Genomic DNA, 17209 nt, shown 5'->3' with positions numbered 1-17209 from the left:
ACAGGCAGGGCAAGTGGAAAAGGGATTTATTAAAGTTTAAAGAGTGTTTTTTAAAGTTTAAAAAGTGAATAACTTTTAAAATATAACAGCCATTTGAACCAATGGTGAGTAAGGTGGGCCTAAAATTGTTACGCTATTGTGCACTGTTTTGGCTGTATTTCGGGTACATACAATTTTTGGCTGTATTTCAGGTACATACAAACTGACAAACACACAAGATGAGAGATTTTTAGTAATATATAGAAGATAAATTTCCACACAAAAAATGTTACTTTCAAAAGTGCATTTATTTTTTGCAATAGAGAAATAAGTCATACAAGAAGTATAATCAAATAACCTTTATTTATTGTTTAATGCAACATTTGAGGCTATTGCATACCCTCAATTGTATTCACAGCATTAGAATTTCCTGCTGCTCTACATCCTTTTTTATGATCTTATTAGTACGATGGCACCTTCATATTCAAATTGCAAGATATAAGGGGTACACATCTAAATGCAGTCTAGCCAGTGAGCAATTAATGCAATTTAGTGACACCATGTGGTAGAGGGTTGGATAACAAAAAAATGTGGATTTCTTATTAAGAAAAAATCTCAGAAATTTGTTGACCCCATTGAAGGCAGAATTGTGAATTCAAGACCAAAATTTCAAACAAAATATATTAATTCTTCCCACTCAGAAATTCGAGTTTATCAGAAGCTGTTTATCTCGAAATACAACAATTTATATCTAAATCTTGGATTGATGACACAGAAACACCTCCTGGATCGAGGTTTCTTGGAAATAAACACAACATTTTCCTTTGAAAGCATGGAAACTCAAACTAAATTATTAGCCCTAATAAGCAAACAGGAGGATAATCATAGATAACATTGTTACTTACACAAAAATGCAGACTTCATGTTAAGAAAAAATCTCACAGAAAAGAGAACTGGTGGGATCAATGTTGCACTTCCCACTTCTATCAAAACAAACAAACAGGACCAACCTGGTAGGCACCAAAACAATATAATTTCAGGGGGAAAAACATATTCTTCAACATCTTACTACAGAGGCCAACATATCACTTGTCTTCTTAACTGTTTGCTGTATCATTTTATCTTGCATGGTTTATTTTCTGTCCACAACTTGTGACAGAACCACAAAACTGACACTTGCAAGACCCTTTTCCTTGCTATTTGGGCGCAATGCATTTGGTGGGGCTAGTAACTGTGATGCTTTGCTACATCCACGTGCTTAGCTTCCCTATAACCAATCTAACCGACCTTGATTTTTATAATACAATGTAATATACCAGCACGCAGAAACACCATGGCTAATGTTTCAAAGGTAGACACAAAATGCTGGAGTAACTCAGCGGGTCAGGCAGCATCTCCGAAGAGATGGAATGGGTGACGTTTTGGGTCGAAACCCTTCTTCAGACTGATGGCTCATGTTTCCTTGGTCTTAAGAACCTAAACTTTGGAAAAAATATAATTATGTCTAAATCTTGGATTGATGACACAGAAACATCTCCTGGATCGAGGTTCCTTGGAAATAAACTCAACATTTTCCTTTCAAAAGATGTGAAAACATGGAAACTCAAACTAAATTATTAGCTCTAATAAGCACATCAGCAAAGAGGATAATCATAATCATTGTTGCTTACACAAAAATGTGAATTTCGTATAAACAAAAAAAAGCAGAATTATGAATTACTATATTGCACTGTGTATTTAATACCAAGATTTCTAAACAAAAAATATTAATTCTTCCTGCTCAGAAATTCAAATTTACCAGAATCTCTAAATACAACTGACCAGGGTACACATTCAAAAGTGTAAATTGGCACCTAACCGTAATTCTTTCAACTTGCAGAAACACATTAGCGCAACTAAAACATCATTGAGGATATAAAAAGATAATTCCAGTCATAGAAGTTAGACAGGACAAGTGCAAAGAGATGCATTTTGGGTAAGTTAGTCCAGGGCAGGGCAGGGCTGGCCCAGTCCAGGGCAGGGCAGGGCAGGGCAGGGCTGGCCCAGTCATGGGCAGGGCAGGGCAGGGCTGGCCCAGTCCAGGGCAGGGCAGGGCAGGGCTGGCCCAGTCCAGGGCAGGGCAGGGCTGGCCCAGTCCAGGGCAGGGCAGGGCTGTCCCAGTCCAGGGCAGGGCAGGGCAGGGCTGGCTGGCCCAGTCCAGGGCCGGCCCAGTCCAGGGCAGGGCAGGGCTGGCCCAGTCCAGGGCAGAGCAGGCCCAGTCCAGGGCTGGCCCGGTCCAGGGCTGGCCCGGTCCAGGGCAGGGCAGGGCAGGCCTGGCCCAGTCCAGGGCAGGGCAGGCCCAGTCCAGGGCAGGGCAGGCCCAGCCCAGTCCAGTCCAGGGCAGGGCAGGGCTGGCGCAGTCCAGGGCAGGGCAGGGCAGGGCAGGGCAGGCCCAGTCCAGGGCAGGGCAGGCCCAGCCCAGTCCAGTCCAGGGCAGGGCAGGGCTGGCGCAGTCCAGGGCAGGGCAGGGCTGGCCCAGTCCAGGGCAGGGCTGGCCCAGTCCAGAGCAGGGCAGAGCTGGCCCAGTCCAGGGCACGGCAGGGCTGGCACAGTCCAGGTCAGAACTCGCACAGTCCAGGGCAGGACCTACACAGTAAATGGCAGGACTCGCACAGTAAATGGGAGGACTCCATAGGATGGCTGGGGGCAGAGATATAACACAGTGCATTCAGAAAGTATTCAGACCCCTTCACTTTTTCCACATTATTACATTACAGCCATTTTTTAATTATCAATCTACACACAATACCCCATAATAAAAAAGCAAAAACAGGTGTTTAGAGATTTTTGCAAAGTAATTAACAAGAAATAACTGAAATATCACATTTACATAAGTATTCAGACTTAGTACTTTACTCAGTACTTTGTTGAGGCACCTTTGGCAGCAATTACAGCCTCAAGTCTTCTTGGGTATGACGCTACAAGCTTGGCACACCTGTATTTGGGTAATTTCTCCCATTCTTCTCTGCAGGTCCTCTCAAGCTCTGTCAGGTTGGATGGGGAGCGTCGATGCACAGCTATTTTTAGGTCCCTCCAGAGATGTTCGATCGGGTTCAAGTCCGGGCTCTGGCTGGGCCACTCAGGGACTTGTCACAAAGCCACTCCTGCGTTGTCTTGGCTGTGTGCTTAGGGTCGTTGTCCTGTTGGAAGGTGAACCTCCGCCCCAGTCTGAGGTCCAGAACGCTCTGGAGCAGGTTTTATCATGGATCTCTCTGTACTTTGCTCCGTTCATCTTTCCCTCGATCCTGACCAGTCTCCCAGTTCCTGCCACTGAAAAACAACCCCACAGCATGATGCTGCCACCACCATGCTTCACCGTAGGTATGGTATTGGCCAGGTGATGAGCGGTGCCCTGGTTTCCTCCAGACGTGACGCTCGGCATTCAGGCCAAAGAGTTCAATCTTGGTTTCATCAGACTAGAGAATCTTGTTTCTCATGGTCTGGGAGTCCTTTAGGTGCTTTTGGCAAACTCCAAGCGGGCTATCAAGTGCCTTTTACTGAGGAGTGGATTCCGTCTGGCCAATTTACTATAAAGGCCTGATTGGTGGAGTGCTGCAGATATAGTTGTCTTTCTGGAAGGTTCTCTCATTTTCACAGAGGAACCCTGGAGCTCTGTCAGAGTGACCATCGGGTTCTTGGACACCTCCCTGACCAAGGCCCTTCTCCCCCAATAGCTCAGTTTGGCCGGCGGCCAGCTCCATGAAGAGTCCTGGTGATTCCAAAGTTCTTGCATTTAAGAATGACGGAGGCCATTGTGCTCTTCGGGACCTGCAATGCTGCAGAAATTATTTTATACCCTTTCCCAGATCTGTGTCTCGACACAATCCTGTCTCAGAGGTCTACGGACAATTCCTTTGCCTTCATGGCTTGGATTTTGCTCTCACATGCATTGTCAACTGTGGGAGATTATATAGACAGGTGTGTGCCTTTCCAAATCATGTCCAATCAATTTAATTTACCACTGGTGCACTCCAATCAAGTTGTGGAAACATCTGAAGGATAATCAATGGAAACAGGATGAACCCAAGCTCAATTTTGAGTGTCATAACAAAGGGTCTGAATACTTATGTAAATGTGATATTTCAGTTATTTATTTTTAATTACTTTGCAAACATTTCTAAACACCTATTTTCGCTTCTTCATTCTGGGATATTGTGTATAAATTGATGATTAAAAAAATGAATTTAATCCATTTTAAAATAAGGCTGTAACATAACAAAATGTGAAAAAAGTGAAGGGGTCTGAGTACTTTATGAATGCACTGTAAGTACATAATTCCCTGAGAGTATTGATGGACAGAGGTGTGAAGGAAGCATTTGGTACAGTTACTGTAATTAGTCAGGGTACAGAGTACAGGAGGAGGCAGCTCATGTTACAACAGCACAAATTGTTGGTGAGACCACACATGGAGTACTGTGTGCAATTCTGATGGCCCAGCTATAGGAAATATGTAATTAAACAGGAAAAGATGCAGGAAAGTTTGACAAGGATGTTACTGGGATTAAAGGGCTTGAGTTACAAGGGAGAGCTGGAAAGGCCAGAGTGAAGGAGGCAAAGGCCCAACCTTACAAATATACACAAAATCATACGGTGCATGCATAAATGTATGGTCACAGTCCTTTTACCCAGAGTAGCTCAATCTAAAATGGAGAGCAGAGATTTAAGATAAGAGGGGAAAGATTTAAGGTGGAACTGGGGGGCAACGTTTTCACATCGGTGGTGAAATGCATATGCAATGAGCTGTCAGAGGAAGTTAGACACGGGTGTAATAATAATGTTTAACAGACATTAAGACAGTTACATTGATAGGAAAGATTTGGAAGGATACAGGTCAAACACAAAGAAATATAACTAGCCACAGATGGGCAATTTGGTCACCTTTAACAAGTAGACCAAAGAGTCTCTCTCTGTACTGTCTAACTATGACAGAACGCCTTGCGTTTTGCAGGGTTTTCAGCAGTTTAGATATTTTGGCCTTCGATGCATGGATAAAATTACTCTCAATGTATGTTCATTATCATTTATAATACAAAACAAGGATTTGCTGCAAGTTCAAGCAAACAGTTATACATTCAAGTTGTTGTAAAAGGCCATTTTACTCAATGTTCAAAATATTAAGAGACAAATGCATGCTCTTAAGAATTGAAATGTCAAAAATGGTTATTTGTCGATTGCACTGGTTATGAACTAGAACAATTAAATTCCCACTTGCTGCAGCTTTACAGGCACACTGGATGTAATGACAATTAATATGAATACACTTGACAGTGCAAAAGCCAAGGTATGTAGCACAACCAGAGTGGAGCATAGTCCACTTTTCTTAGAGCTAAACAAAGGCAAAACCAAGATACTGCTGTTCAAGTGAAGCCCACAATTTCTATTAGTCCAAATAGCACAGAATTCTGCAACCTTTTGACAAGTTATCTTTCCACAACTTCTATGTCAATGCCATTTGAATTTTTTTACTCAGTTTTAATTTAATATATTTAGTGATCAAATGCTTTATGCACCCCAGACTATTCATGGTCAAAGTACATACGCTAGTAGAAAACAAGCTGTGAGGCAAATTAGTGTATTGGTAGATAACTAGTGGGATCATTGTTGCACTTCCCACTTCTATCTCTTATCCATGAACCAAAAACGGGACCAACCTGATCGGCACCAAACCTATATAATTTTCATGAAAAAAACATACACAAGTCTGCAACACATTAATACAGAGGCCAACATGTAACTTGTCTTCTTAACGGTTTGCTGTATCACTTTATCTTGCATGGTTTATTTCCTGTCCACGACTTGTGACAGAACAACAAAACTGACACTTGCTAGACCCTTTTTCCTTGCTATTTGGGGCAGCTAGTAGTGCAATGCATCACTTCACCCATGTGTTTAGCTTCTCTATAACCCAATCAAACCTATCTTAATTTTTACAACACATTATATACCAACATGCAGAAAAGCCATGGCTAATGTTTCCTTGGTCTTATGGCTAAATCTTGGATTGATGACACAGAAGCACCTCCTGGATTGAGGTTCCTTGGAAATAAACTTCACTAAAGATGTAAAAACATAGAAACTCAAACTAAATTATTAGACCTAATAAGTACATCAGCAAAGAGGATAATCATAGAAAACATTGTTGCTTACACAAAAATGTGCACTGTCTCTGCATTATATATGCAGTTGCCTTAATGATCATCAAAATTTATTTCACACAAACCATTCCAGTCATGTTTACACCATCAAGTTCAGATGCATTCATTAAAATATGGAAAATACTCTCATTCCCACTATTCATGGACTTGCAGATCCATACACTACCCTGGACAAAGTTAAAGAACTTTGTAATTCATTGTACAGCAGGCAGCCAGTCCATTGTGCTTATGCCAGCCAAAAACAATATTCAGGTTAATCCCACTTCTAGCGGTCAATATGCACATAAAAGTACTTCACAAATGCAATGAGAGTTTTAACCACATTCCTATCTGTCCCTGCATGAGCATTCCATAATTTCTTCCTCATCCATCTCAGTATTACCTCAATAGGTACATAATGTCTTTCATCACGTTAAACTGCTCAACATAAATTACAGGTGAAATTAACTTCCGCTCATCCCTGCTGTGCTCATTGGTAAAGTCAATGAACAACCAGAGAGTTTCACAAAATTGACTGACAATGTAATGTCCGACCTGGCTTTGCAGTGCCATCACAATTCATTTGCCACCATTAACATAAAAAGAGTTTACTAAAGACTGTAAATGTTCAAACCAACAGTTTTAAACAGGAATTGCCTAACATATACCCCATATAATGATTCACTTGAAGCAAATTGTCCACTCTCTGGAACAACATTGTAGTTATCTATTCAGTTATCTATTCAGTTTCTTTTAAATGAATTCATTGCTTCCATCAGTACAGCTTTGATGACTATCCAAACTGAATGATAATATTAAATGATCGTTACACAGCAAAAGTTAAACAGGACTGTAATATTGAACTGTAAAGGTCCTATGTTGTTCTGCTTGTAATATACAAGAACAATGTGCTGATATTCAATGCATAAATCAAAACAGCTATCATTTCGTTAAAATAAAATCCAATTTCATACATTCACTCTTGTGCAGTTTATGCCTCCATTACATGTGACCAAATAAACTACACAAAATTTTAAACCACTCAAAGGAAATAAGGCACTCCTTTGGAAGAGTGCCAACATTTTCAATTCTGAAGAACACTATCTAGAAAAAACAGCAAAGTCACAACTTTGGCAGTTAGGAAAAACCTGAGCTTGATGCGAAGTTATTAGGGTACCGCAAGTTTTATTACACTGGCTGTTAGGAACAGCAACTAGTTCTTCATTTATAAATTCAATTCCAATCTGCAAACGCATAACTGCAAAACGCACTAACTAAAGCATCCACCCAATTTGCAAAAAAGGTAATTTTATTCACATTGATTGCATTCACGAAATAAGTAAACGTGAAGTCAACTCAAAATTAAGACTGTGGTAAAATGCAGCTTGCCATCCTTCACTCATCGCAGAAACAGCTAACTATTGTCTTCTCCAATAAATAAAGGAGAATACTGGTGATAGATCAATTCAGATTATCAAACCTGTGTTATTTCTTTCTTCAATATAATAAAAAATGGAGATCCTCCTTGTGCTGATTCACAGACCCAGAAGTGCATTTGACCGCTTTAGAAATATGGTGCGGAAATAGGCCGTTCAGCCCACCAAGTCCACACTGACCAGCAATCCCCGCAAATTAACACTATCCTCCACACACTAGAGACAATTTATATTTATACAAAGCCAATTAACCTACAAACCTGTACATCTTTGGAGAGTGGGAGGAAACCAAAGATCTCGGAGAAAATCCACACGGTCACAGGGAGAATGTACAAGCTCCGTACAGACAGCACCCGTAGTTGGGATCGAACCCGGATCTCTGCCGCTGCAAACGCTGTAAGGCAGCAACTCTATTGCTGCATCACTGTACCACCCAATGCTTTCTCACATTGAAAAAGCAGAACAGTGTAACGCTTCAAATAAACTTTGCTCGTTCCTGTTTAGTTGACAGGAAATGAGCTGAAACCTTTTTAACTTATCCACATCAAAGCACAAGGGCCTTGAAAAACAACTACATTTAAATAAAAGGTCTGATATTGTGTAGTTTACCAACAGACATTTTGTATTTTTGCTCACAGCAGCAGACTCTGCAGCCATAGAAGCCCAAGTTATCAGGCAAAGAATGCAGAAAGTCGTTTACACGCATCATCATTTGCATGCTCTGACATTGTGGAGAACGTAAAGAAAAAGTGAAGGTATATCTAATTGGGATCAATGCCTCAAAGTCCAAATACGTTCTGATGGTGGTGATGTTGTGAAGAAAAGAAAGCCAAAAGATTATCAGGGCAAGGGATATCAACCGAGGCTCATTATCTTGAGAACTGTCTGTGCCACTCCCATACCATAGTTAATCAGCAAGTCATTATCTTAAAAAGTTAGATTGACAACAGCGTGCTGGGAGCTGATTGAGACGACCATCTTTGAACTGCACAAGTGCTATAAAAGCCTGGAATGTTTCAGGAATGTGACCTTATGTCTTGAAGGTGCATTTCATGAGAAGTGGCATCCATCAGTCATTGACCAGACCATCACATCTTCAGCATGTTCACTTCTATCTCAATTGCATTCCACTTTGCAGCTAACAAATGTTCATCTGCATAGCACTAAAGGATACAGTGTCATGCAACTGAATTTCTACACAAAGACCTCTTTTAACATTTACAAATTTCTTTACCGCCAACGTTCCCCCCAACCACTCTAGTTACTTAAGGTAACTCAGGATTCAGATGCTCTCCACCCAAGTATGATAATTATATTTTTTGGAGTAGAGCAAAATATTTTAATTCAAGTTGTGATTTTTTTGCTATTTGATTTGCATTGTATAATTGTTAATACATCAAATATCTCATGACCTTATGATGCAATACGATAGAACTTTATTTATCACAGGAGGAAAATTGATCTGCCAACAGTCATAAAACACAACATAAAACATGAAATTAGAGTAACAAGTGGAAAGGATTGGGGAAGTGCAAAGATTGGGGGGAGGGGGGGGGGAGAGTCGGTCTACTCTACGACAGAAGGGGTAGGAGTTGCACAGTTCTGTACTACATCTTGGTGGAACCAGCCTGTTGCTGAAGGTACTCCTCAAGTTGACAGTGTGGCATGGAGAGGGCGAGCTGTATTGTCCAAGATGCTCCGCAGTTTGAGCATCCCAGGACGGAGCCAGCCTTCCTGATGGGCTTGTTAATCCTGTTGGCTTCTGCGGCCTTCGCCCTGCTTGTCCCAGCGCACGACAGCTAAGAAGATGGCACTGGTCACCACCGATTGGTAGAACATCTGCAACATCTTACTGCAGACGTTAAAGGTGCAGAGCCTCCTCAAAAAGCACGGACGGCTCTGTCCCTTCTTATACAGTGCCTCAGCGCTCCTGGACCAGTCCAGTTTACTATCCAGGTGAACTCCAAGGTACTTGTACTCCTTGATAAACTGCACATGTACACTACTGATGGAGATAGGGGATAGGGGTGTTCCTCTCATTCCTAAAGTTCACCACTAACTCCTTAAGGGCCTGTCCCAGTTACGCGATTTTTAAGGCGACTGCTGGCAACTGTCAAAGTCGTAGCAGATCACCGAAAAACTTCTTTTTTTTTTACCCTACGACAATGCCCGCGACAAGCTACGACAACCTACCACCTAGGCAACGGCAAGCTGCGGACAACCGGCGACCCAGTCTTCGCGACCTATAGGACGTCCACTACGACAGGGACCACGACAAGCTACGACAACCTGCACTTATGTGGAGGTGTCACAAGCACAACTCAGTCTCCACATTCCTGAGTTTTAACCCGTTTTACATCATGCGAGCATGTTATAACCCTTCCCTTAATGCATATTTCTAGACGTAATATCTCGTTAGGTCACATTATAGACATGGATTGGGAAAGCTATTACAAGCCAGGCTTTAGTTCAGATCCACTTTGCACACATCACTCACTGCCTTCACGTAGCAGGCTGGGGAGTTTTGCGGAGTTAGAACACGATGCAAAAGCAACGCCGAATTTAGACAAGAAATCGCCAAGTCGTTTTGGGACGTTTACATTTGTTGAATGAATGAAAAAAAGGTGCATTTTCTCCGTGCAACTGAAGAAACCGAATGTTCTCACCTCGTTCTGGTGTTCGAACAATCGTGCTGAATAACTCTTTCCAGGAAATAACTCAATAGACAATCGAATTTATATCAGACGCTCAAGTAAGCAGTCAGGTCGATACAAGTTACTTTTTTTGTGAAACTAGCACCTCGCTGAGAGTTTACATCGTCTTCGGAAACATCACAAAATTAAAGCACGCTTACCTGACCATCAAACTGTCACCTCCAATCTACCTGTCAAATGTCCTGACGGTAAATAAATTGGTTAAACAAAACTATATTCTGGTATCTTCAAATGCCTTTTTTAAATTTCAGTATTACGTGCTTCTAAATGTTGTGAGTACCATGCACCATACTTTGCAAGCACCAGGCTTATATACATGGAGCATGCCTGACACTGTCAACTTTAGGTGGGTGGCGGGTAGTGGGAACATCTTGTAATCTCTCTTTAGAAGCACACATCTTCCTCTCGATGGACTGTAACTGAAGTCCATCAATTAGCCATAGCTCTCGAGTCTCCCATGTGAACGAGCGTGGTTCAGTGGTGGCCGTGCCATGCTGTGCTTATGTTCACAATTTTGGGATTCCCTAAAAGCTGCTGACGTCAAGGGCCATCTGCTGTACTTAATAGAGCTTTGCTTTCACCCTTGCAACTTAAAACAAGGGAGAAATTTGCAAACAGGAGTGTAAAATCACCCTCAAACAAGAACGACCTGGTCGAGACCCTTCTTCAGACCCTTCTTACGACCCGAAACGTCACCCATTCCTGCTCTCCAGAGATGTTGCCTGTCCTGCTGAGTTACTCCAGCATTTCATGTCTATCTTCAAATAATCTTCTGTTCTTCCCTAACACCAAAGGCCGTTTTCCTCGGGTACATTTCTTGAGTTTATCTCCAGTTCAGGTGTCCGCCCCCCTTTGACAGCATCGCGGTCACCGCCCTCATTCCACAGCTGGCTGTTGCAGCTGAACTTCTGTGGATGGGTTTTGACAGTTCTGTCAGTTTTGACAGTAGGCGATAACCTACCACACCTGCGACAGCACCCACAAGCTATGATCATTGGCGACGAGCCAGCTATCGGCGAAAATTTTTGAACAGGTAACTTTTTCCACGACGATCCGAGATCTGGTACGACTCATTGAAGACTACTCACGATCATGCCCGCGACACCCCGGTGAACGTGTGGCGACAGCCTAGTTGCCGGCAGTCGCCTTAAAATCACCTAACTGGGACAGGCCCTTTAGTCTTGTCGGTTGTGAACTGGAGCTGATTCAGCCCGTACTACACAAAGTCATTGACTACACCTCTGTATTCAGCTTCCCTCCCGTCACTGATGCAGCCCACAATTGCAGAGTCATCCAAAAATTCCTGCAGGTGGCAGGAGTGTGAGTTGTATCTGCAGTCAAGGTGTAGATGGTGAACAGGAAGGGAGAGAGGACCTTCCACTGTTGGGCCCTTGTGTTGCTCACTACCATGTCCAGGACACAGTTCTGTAGCCTGACATACTTTGATCGCCCAGTCAGGTAGTTGTTGATCCAGGACACCAATGGAGCATCCACCCACATCTTTGTCAATTTGCTCCCTAGCAGTGCAGGCCGGATTGTTAGCAGTTAACCGGATGGTTTGCTCCCTAGCAGTGCAGACCTCTTAAGTAAGAGGACGTTGCATTATTTTGACATTTTGTGTCCAGGAGAAAAACTGTTATTGATTAACATTGGTAAATTCAAACTCCAGTTTTATTAAATACCATTTTATGTTCCATTGGAAATGAACTCCCAGATAACCACTATTCTTAAAAATAATTATATATGATTTAGTTTTAGCTATTCCCTGTACATTATGCTGGAGATCAAGGGAAAGTGTAGTGCTTAATTCAGAATTAAAGGACGGGGAACTGATTCACTGGGCGTCGAGAGCTATTTGGGACAAGGGGAGGGCTCTTACGTTTCAAATTCAGTGGTTAAAAAGTGAAGATATTAAAGGAGAGAAAAAAAATGGGGAAATGATAGCAATTAGCACTTCACATTCTAACAGGCTGGTGGATATGACGTCGTATCCAGTTGGCCATAATTAGGCAAAAAAAACCTAGTGTTATGTAAACGATACTCAACTTTGATGAACTCAATATGTAGAATCGAAATTCTATTAACTCTTTCCAAATTATGCAATAACACCACCAGCTCAATTATTTCTGCAGTGCAGTAGCAAATAGGACCTGATTTTAATTCAAGTCATTACCACTCGTAGATTAAATTCAGTTGATATATATTATTATCTATGAAAATTGCAAACTAAAGAACCTCATAAATATTTTACTCACCACTGAAATGCATTATAATGGAAGTAGACAATACCAAGGCCATATAAAAAGGCAGCATTCTGTGGAAAAAAGAATGAAGAAATTAACAATGCATTTAACTCAACTAATGTTACCTTAAGCAAAAAATCTTAATATTTGTTATTAACAGACCAATATCATTAAAACCCACATAAACTTGGGTCATTCATCCATGTATGATCTTACTGTGCACATACCACCATTTTTGTTTACCCAACTGTGTGCAATGTATTTCAAGCTTCTAATTGTATTTGCCATGTTATGAGAGGTTATAAAGATTAAACACAAACAACAACTTGCAAATATAAACTAATATTTCTTTCAAAAATGATGCTACGGTTTCAAAGATCTACTAATAATCAAAAATAAATAAGCTGAAGGAGGCCTGAAATGCTTGTCAATAATGTGGAGTTTTAAAAACCCTGTAAGGAGAGAAGAAAAAGCCAACAGCATTTGGGGTGGAATTCCAAACCAGAGTTGAAACACGAAGTCACAACTGTTAATAATGGTGTGAAAGGAAGAGAGAACTGAGGGGGATTAGGAAATTAGTTTAAAAAAAAAAATTAATTTAGGTGATCTGGAGTAATGTAGGCCACATGGGACAAGAGTGAAAAGCAAGCAGGACATAATTCTGATTGAAATAATGGGATAAGGAGCTTTTTATGTCTGAAATTTCAAAGTGCATTCTCGTAATTTTGTCCGGATTAAAGGAGATGCCAGATCATCCGGAAAATCAGTAGTGGACTAGCACCACAAAAGATCTGGTAGTAATTTGACATGGAAAACCAAAGGCTTGTGAAAAAAGGTTATTCAGAACTTACAACTACAACTTGAGAAACCGCTCTTCAAAGTATAACAAAGGACAAGAATCAAGTAATATATAACATCACCTGACTGCATTTGACTGCACTGGGCTTGTACTCTTTAAATTTAAACCAATTAAAACTCCAGCAAGTCTTTCAAATGGTACAAACCTTCCAGTAGTCAGACTGTAAACTGTAGTACCTCTGATATGCAGATAATGCTGAAAGGAAACAGAAAACAAAATTTGTGAACTAAAATTCCGGTAAAAATGTAACCCTATCTAAAACCAAAACTATTTAGCAGGTTTGGTTGAAACTGCAGAAAACAGATATGATATTCAAGATATGGATCCTTCCAAAGGACTCCTGATAACGAAAGAACATCATGGCAACATTGAACTAAACTCCACCTGCAAAGTGACAAACAGGAAAAGGAATGAAATTTCCAAGGAAAGGGAGATGTGCGAATGCTCAGGATTGAACAGAATGTCATCACTGTATAATCTTGGCCAGCGAACGTGTGGCGATGTTGTTTGCGATTATATATAAATGATTTGGATGAAAATGAAGGTGAACTGATTAGTATGTTTGTGGACGACACAAACGTTGGCAGAGTTGTGGATAGCAAGCAAGGTTGGCAAAGGATTCAGCAGACTATGGGCCAGTTGGAAATGTGGGCAGATAAATAGCAGATGGAGATTAATCGAGACAAGTGGGGCTGTTGCATTTTGGCAGGTCAAAAGTTAAAAGAAAGTGTGTAGTGAATGATTACATCCTAAGGAGCATTCATGTACAAGCTCTTAGCTTCCTGAAAGTTATAATGTTAGTAGATGGGGTGGTAAAGGTGGTGTCTAATTCATTGTTGATTGTGTTGAATATAAAAGTTGTGAAGTCATGCTCAGCAGATCTGTTAAACTTTGGTTAGGCCACATTTGAATACAGTGCAGAGTTCAATTTGCAACAGTGCAGGAAATAGTTGGAGAGGATGCAGAAGAGGTCAATGAGGATGTTGCCTGAATTAGACAGAATTGGTTATATGGAGAGGATAAACCAAACTTCTATTGGATTCTCTGGAACACAGGCACAGGCAATCTTGGAGCAGTATATAAAATTATGAAAGACATACATAGCGTAGATAGAATCTTTTTGCCCACAACAGAAATATCAAATTAAAAAAGTCAAATACTTGAAGGTGAGAGTGGGAATGTTTAAGTAGATTTACAAGGTAAATGTTTTTGTTAGAGAAGGGCCTGGATCAACAAGGAATTGATAAATACAGATACGATAGCAACACATGAAGGAAAGGAAGAACAAAGACCACATGCAGACAGATATTCAGCTTAAATTGTCATGATGATTGGTGCAGACATTGTGGGATAAATAGCTTGTTTCTATGCTGTACAGTTCTCAGTAATGGTAATAGTGGTTACACTAATAATTGTACAAGTCGAAGAGTAGCCAGCTGTACAATTTAACTTTAAAATAACAAGCTGGGATTTTTTTTTAAATACAAAGTCATTAGCAACAATGACCACTGTTATTACAAAAACCCATCAGATTGATCAGTCATTCAAGAACAATTACTCTATTCTGCAAGCCAGGATCCTAGATGCCTGTGGAAACTGTTCAACAAGCTAGTCAGTTCATGGGCAATTAAGGATGGGTAGTAAACGCTGGCCAAGTCACAAATGTCCAATTCCCAAAACAAAATATCTAAATAAATGATTTGCACAAGAGCTGGATAGGAAGGAGTCAGGTAAAGGGCTGTGGAACTGTAGTGAGCACAAGCTAAAAACATTACAGTGCCCTCCAAATGTTTATCATTTATTTATTTGCCTCTGTACTCCACAATTTGAGATTTGTAATACATAAAAATCACATGTCATTGTCAGATTTTAATAAAGTCCATTTTTATACATTTTGGTTTCACCATATAGAAATTACAGCAGTGTTTATACATAGTCCCCCCATTTCAGGGCACCATATTGTTTGGGACAAAGCAATGTCATGTAAATGAATGTAGTCATGTTTAGTATTTTGTTGCATATCCTTTGCATGCAATGATTGCTTGAAGTCTACAATTCATGGACATTGCCAGTTGCTGGGTGGCTTCTCTGGTGATGCTCTGCCAGGCCTGTATTGCAGCCATCTTTAGCTTATGCTTGTTTTGGGGGCTAGTCCCCTTCAGTTTTCTCTTCAGCATATAAAATGCATGCTCAATTGGGTTCAGATCGGGCAATTGATTTGGCCACTCAAGAATTCACCATTTTTTAGTTTTGAAAAACTCCTTTGTTGCTTTAGCAGTATGTTTGGGATCATTGTCTTGCTGTAGAATGAACCGCCAGCCAATGAATTTTGAGGCATTTGTTTGAACTTGAGCAGATGTGTCTATACACTTCAGAATTCATTCTGCTACTACCATCAGCCGTTGTATCATCAATGAAGGTAAATGAGCTAGTACCTTCAGCAGCCATACATGCCCAGACCATAACACCCCCACCACCGTGTTTCACAGATGAGGTGGTATGCTTAGGATCTTGCACAGTTCCTTCTCTCCTCCATAGTTTGCTTTTGCCATCACTCTGATGTAAATTAATCTTCATCTCATCTGTCTACAAGACCTTTTTCCAGAACTGTGGTTGCTCTTTTAAGTACTTCTTGGCAAACTGTAACCTGGCCATCCTATTTTTGCAGCTAACCAGTGGTTTGCATCTTGCAGTGTAGCCTCTGTATTTCTGTTCATGAAGTCTTCTGCGGACAGTGGTCATTGACAAATCCACACCTGACTCCTGAAGAGTGCTTCTGATCTGTCGGTCAGGTGTTTGGGGATTTTTCTTTATTATAGAGAGAATTCTTCTATCATCAGCTGTGGAGGTCTTCCTTGGCCTGCCAGTCCCTTTGCAATTAGTAAGCTCACCAGTGCTCTCTTTCTTCTTAATGATGTTCCGAACAGTTGATTTTGGTAAGCCTAAGGCTTGGCTGATGTCGCTAACAGTTTTATTCTTGTTTCTCAGTCTCATAATGGCTTCTTTGACTTTCATTGGCACAACATTGGTCCTCATGTTGATAAACAGCAATAAAAGTTTCTAAAGGCGATGGAAAAACTGGAGGAAAGACTGCGTGCTGAGAGCTCTCTACCTGCATTAAGGAGGCAATTAAACACACCTGAGCATTTACAAAAACCCATGAAGCCATGTGTCCCAAACATTATGGTGCCCTGAAATGGGAGGATTATGTATAAACACAGCTGTAATTTCTACATGATGAAACCAAAATGTATAAAAATCGCCTTTATTAATATCTGACAATGTACACTTTAACCACATGATTTTTTCTATTACAAATCTCAAATTGTGGAGTACCGAGGCAAATAAATAAATAATGGGTCTTTGTCACAAACATTTTGGACGGCACTGTATACAACATTGATCTTTTAGTCTAAAGATACAGCATGGAAACAGGCCCTTCGGCCTACTGACCCACACAGTCCAGTGCACCACTAGTTCCATACTTTCTCACTTTCTCATCCACTCCGTACACACCAGGGGCAATATTTAGAGGCCAATTAATCTACAAACCCGCATGCCTTTAGGGTGTGGGAGGAAACCCACGCAGTCACAGGGAGAACTTACAACCACACAGACAGCACCCAAGGTCGAGATTGAACCCGGGTCTCTGGCGCTGAGAGGCACCGGTTCTACCAGCTGTATCACTGTGCCACCTGACCTCTTCAATATTTCAAATGAAGTAGTGTTTAACACACTAAAGTAGTAATAGTTTAACACACTAAAGAGAAGTTACAGACCAACTGGCATTAGTGTCCTAATGATA

The 17209-nt window shown here is 41.0% G+C and overlaps 1 protein-coding gene across 2 annotated transcripts in view; it reads right to left on the bottom strand.

Annotated features, from left to right (window-relative positions):
- kdm6a (lysine (K)-specific demethylase 6A) overlaps positions 1-17209 on the bottom strand; it is a 172451-nt gene that overhangs the window by 118090 nt on the left and 37152 nt on the right. For both annotated transcript variants that reach the window (XM_078409220.1, XM_078409221.1), the window contains exons 4-5: positions 13550-13599; positions 12558-12616 (exon numbers count right to left, since the gene is read on the bottom strand). In XM_078409220.1, coding sequence (XP_078265346.1) covers positions 12558-12616; positions 13550-13599 — 109 coding nt within the window. The remainder of the gene's footprint in view (positions 1-12557; positions 12617-13549; positions 13600-17209) is intronic.

This window comes from Rhinoraja longicauda, chromosome 12 (assembly GCF_053455715.1).
Source record: "Rhinoraja longicauda isolate Sanriku21f chromosome 12, sRhiLon1.1, whole genome shotgun sequence".
NCBI lineage: Eukaryota > Metazoa > Chordata > Chondrichthyes > Rajiformes > Arhynchobatidae > Rhinoraja > Rhinoraja longicauda.
This window is presented reverse-complemented; position numbering and strand designations above follow the sequence as displayed.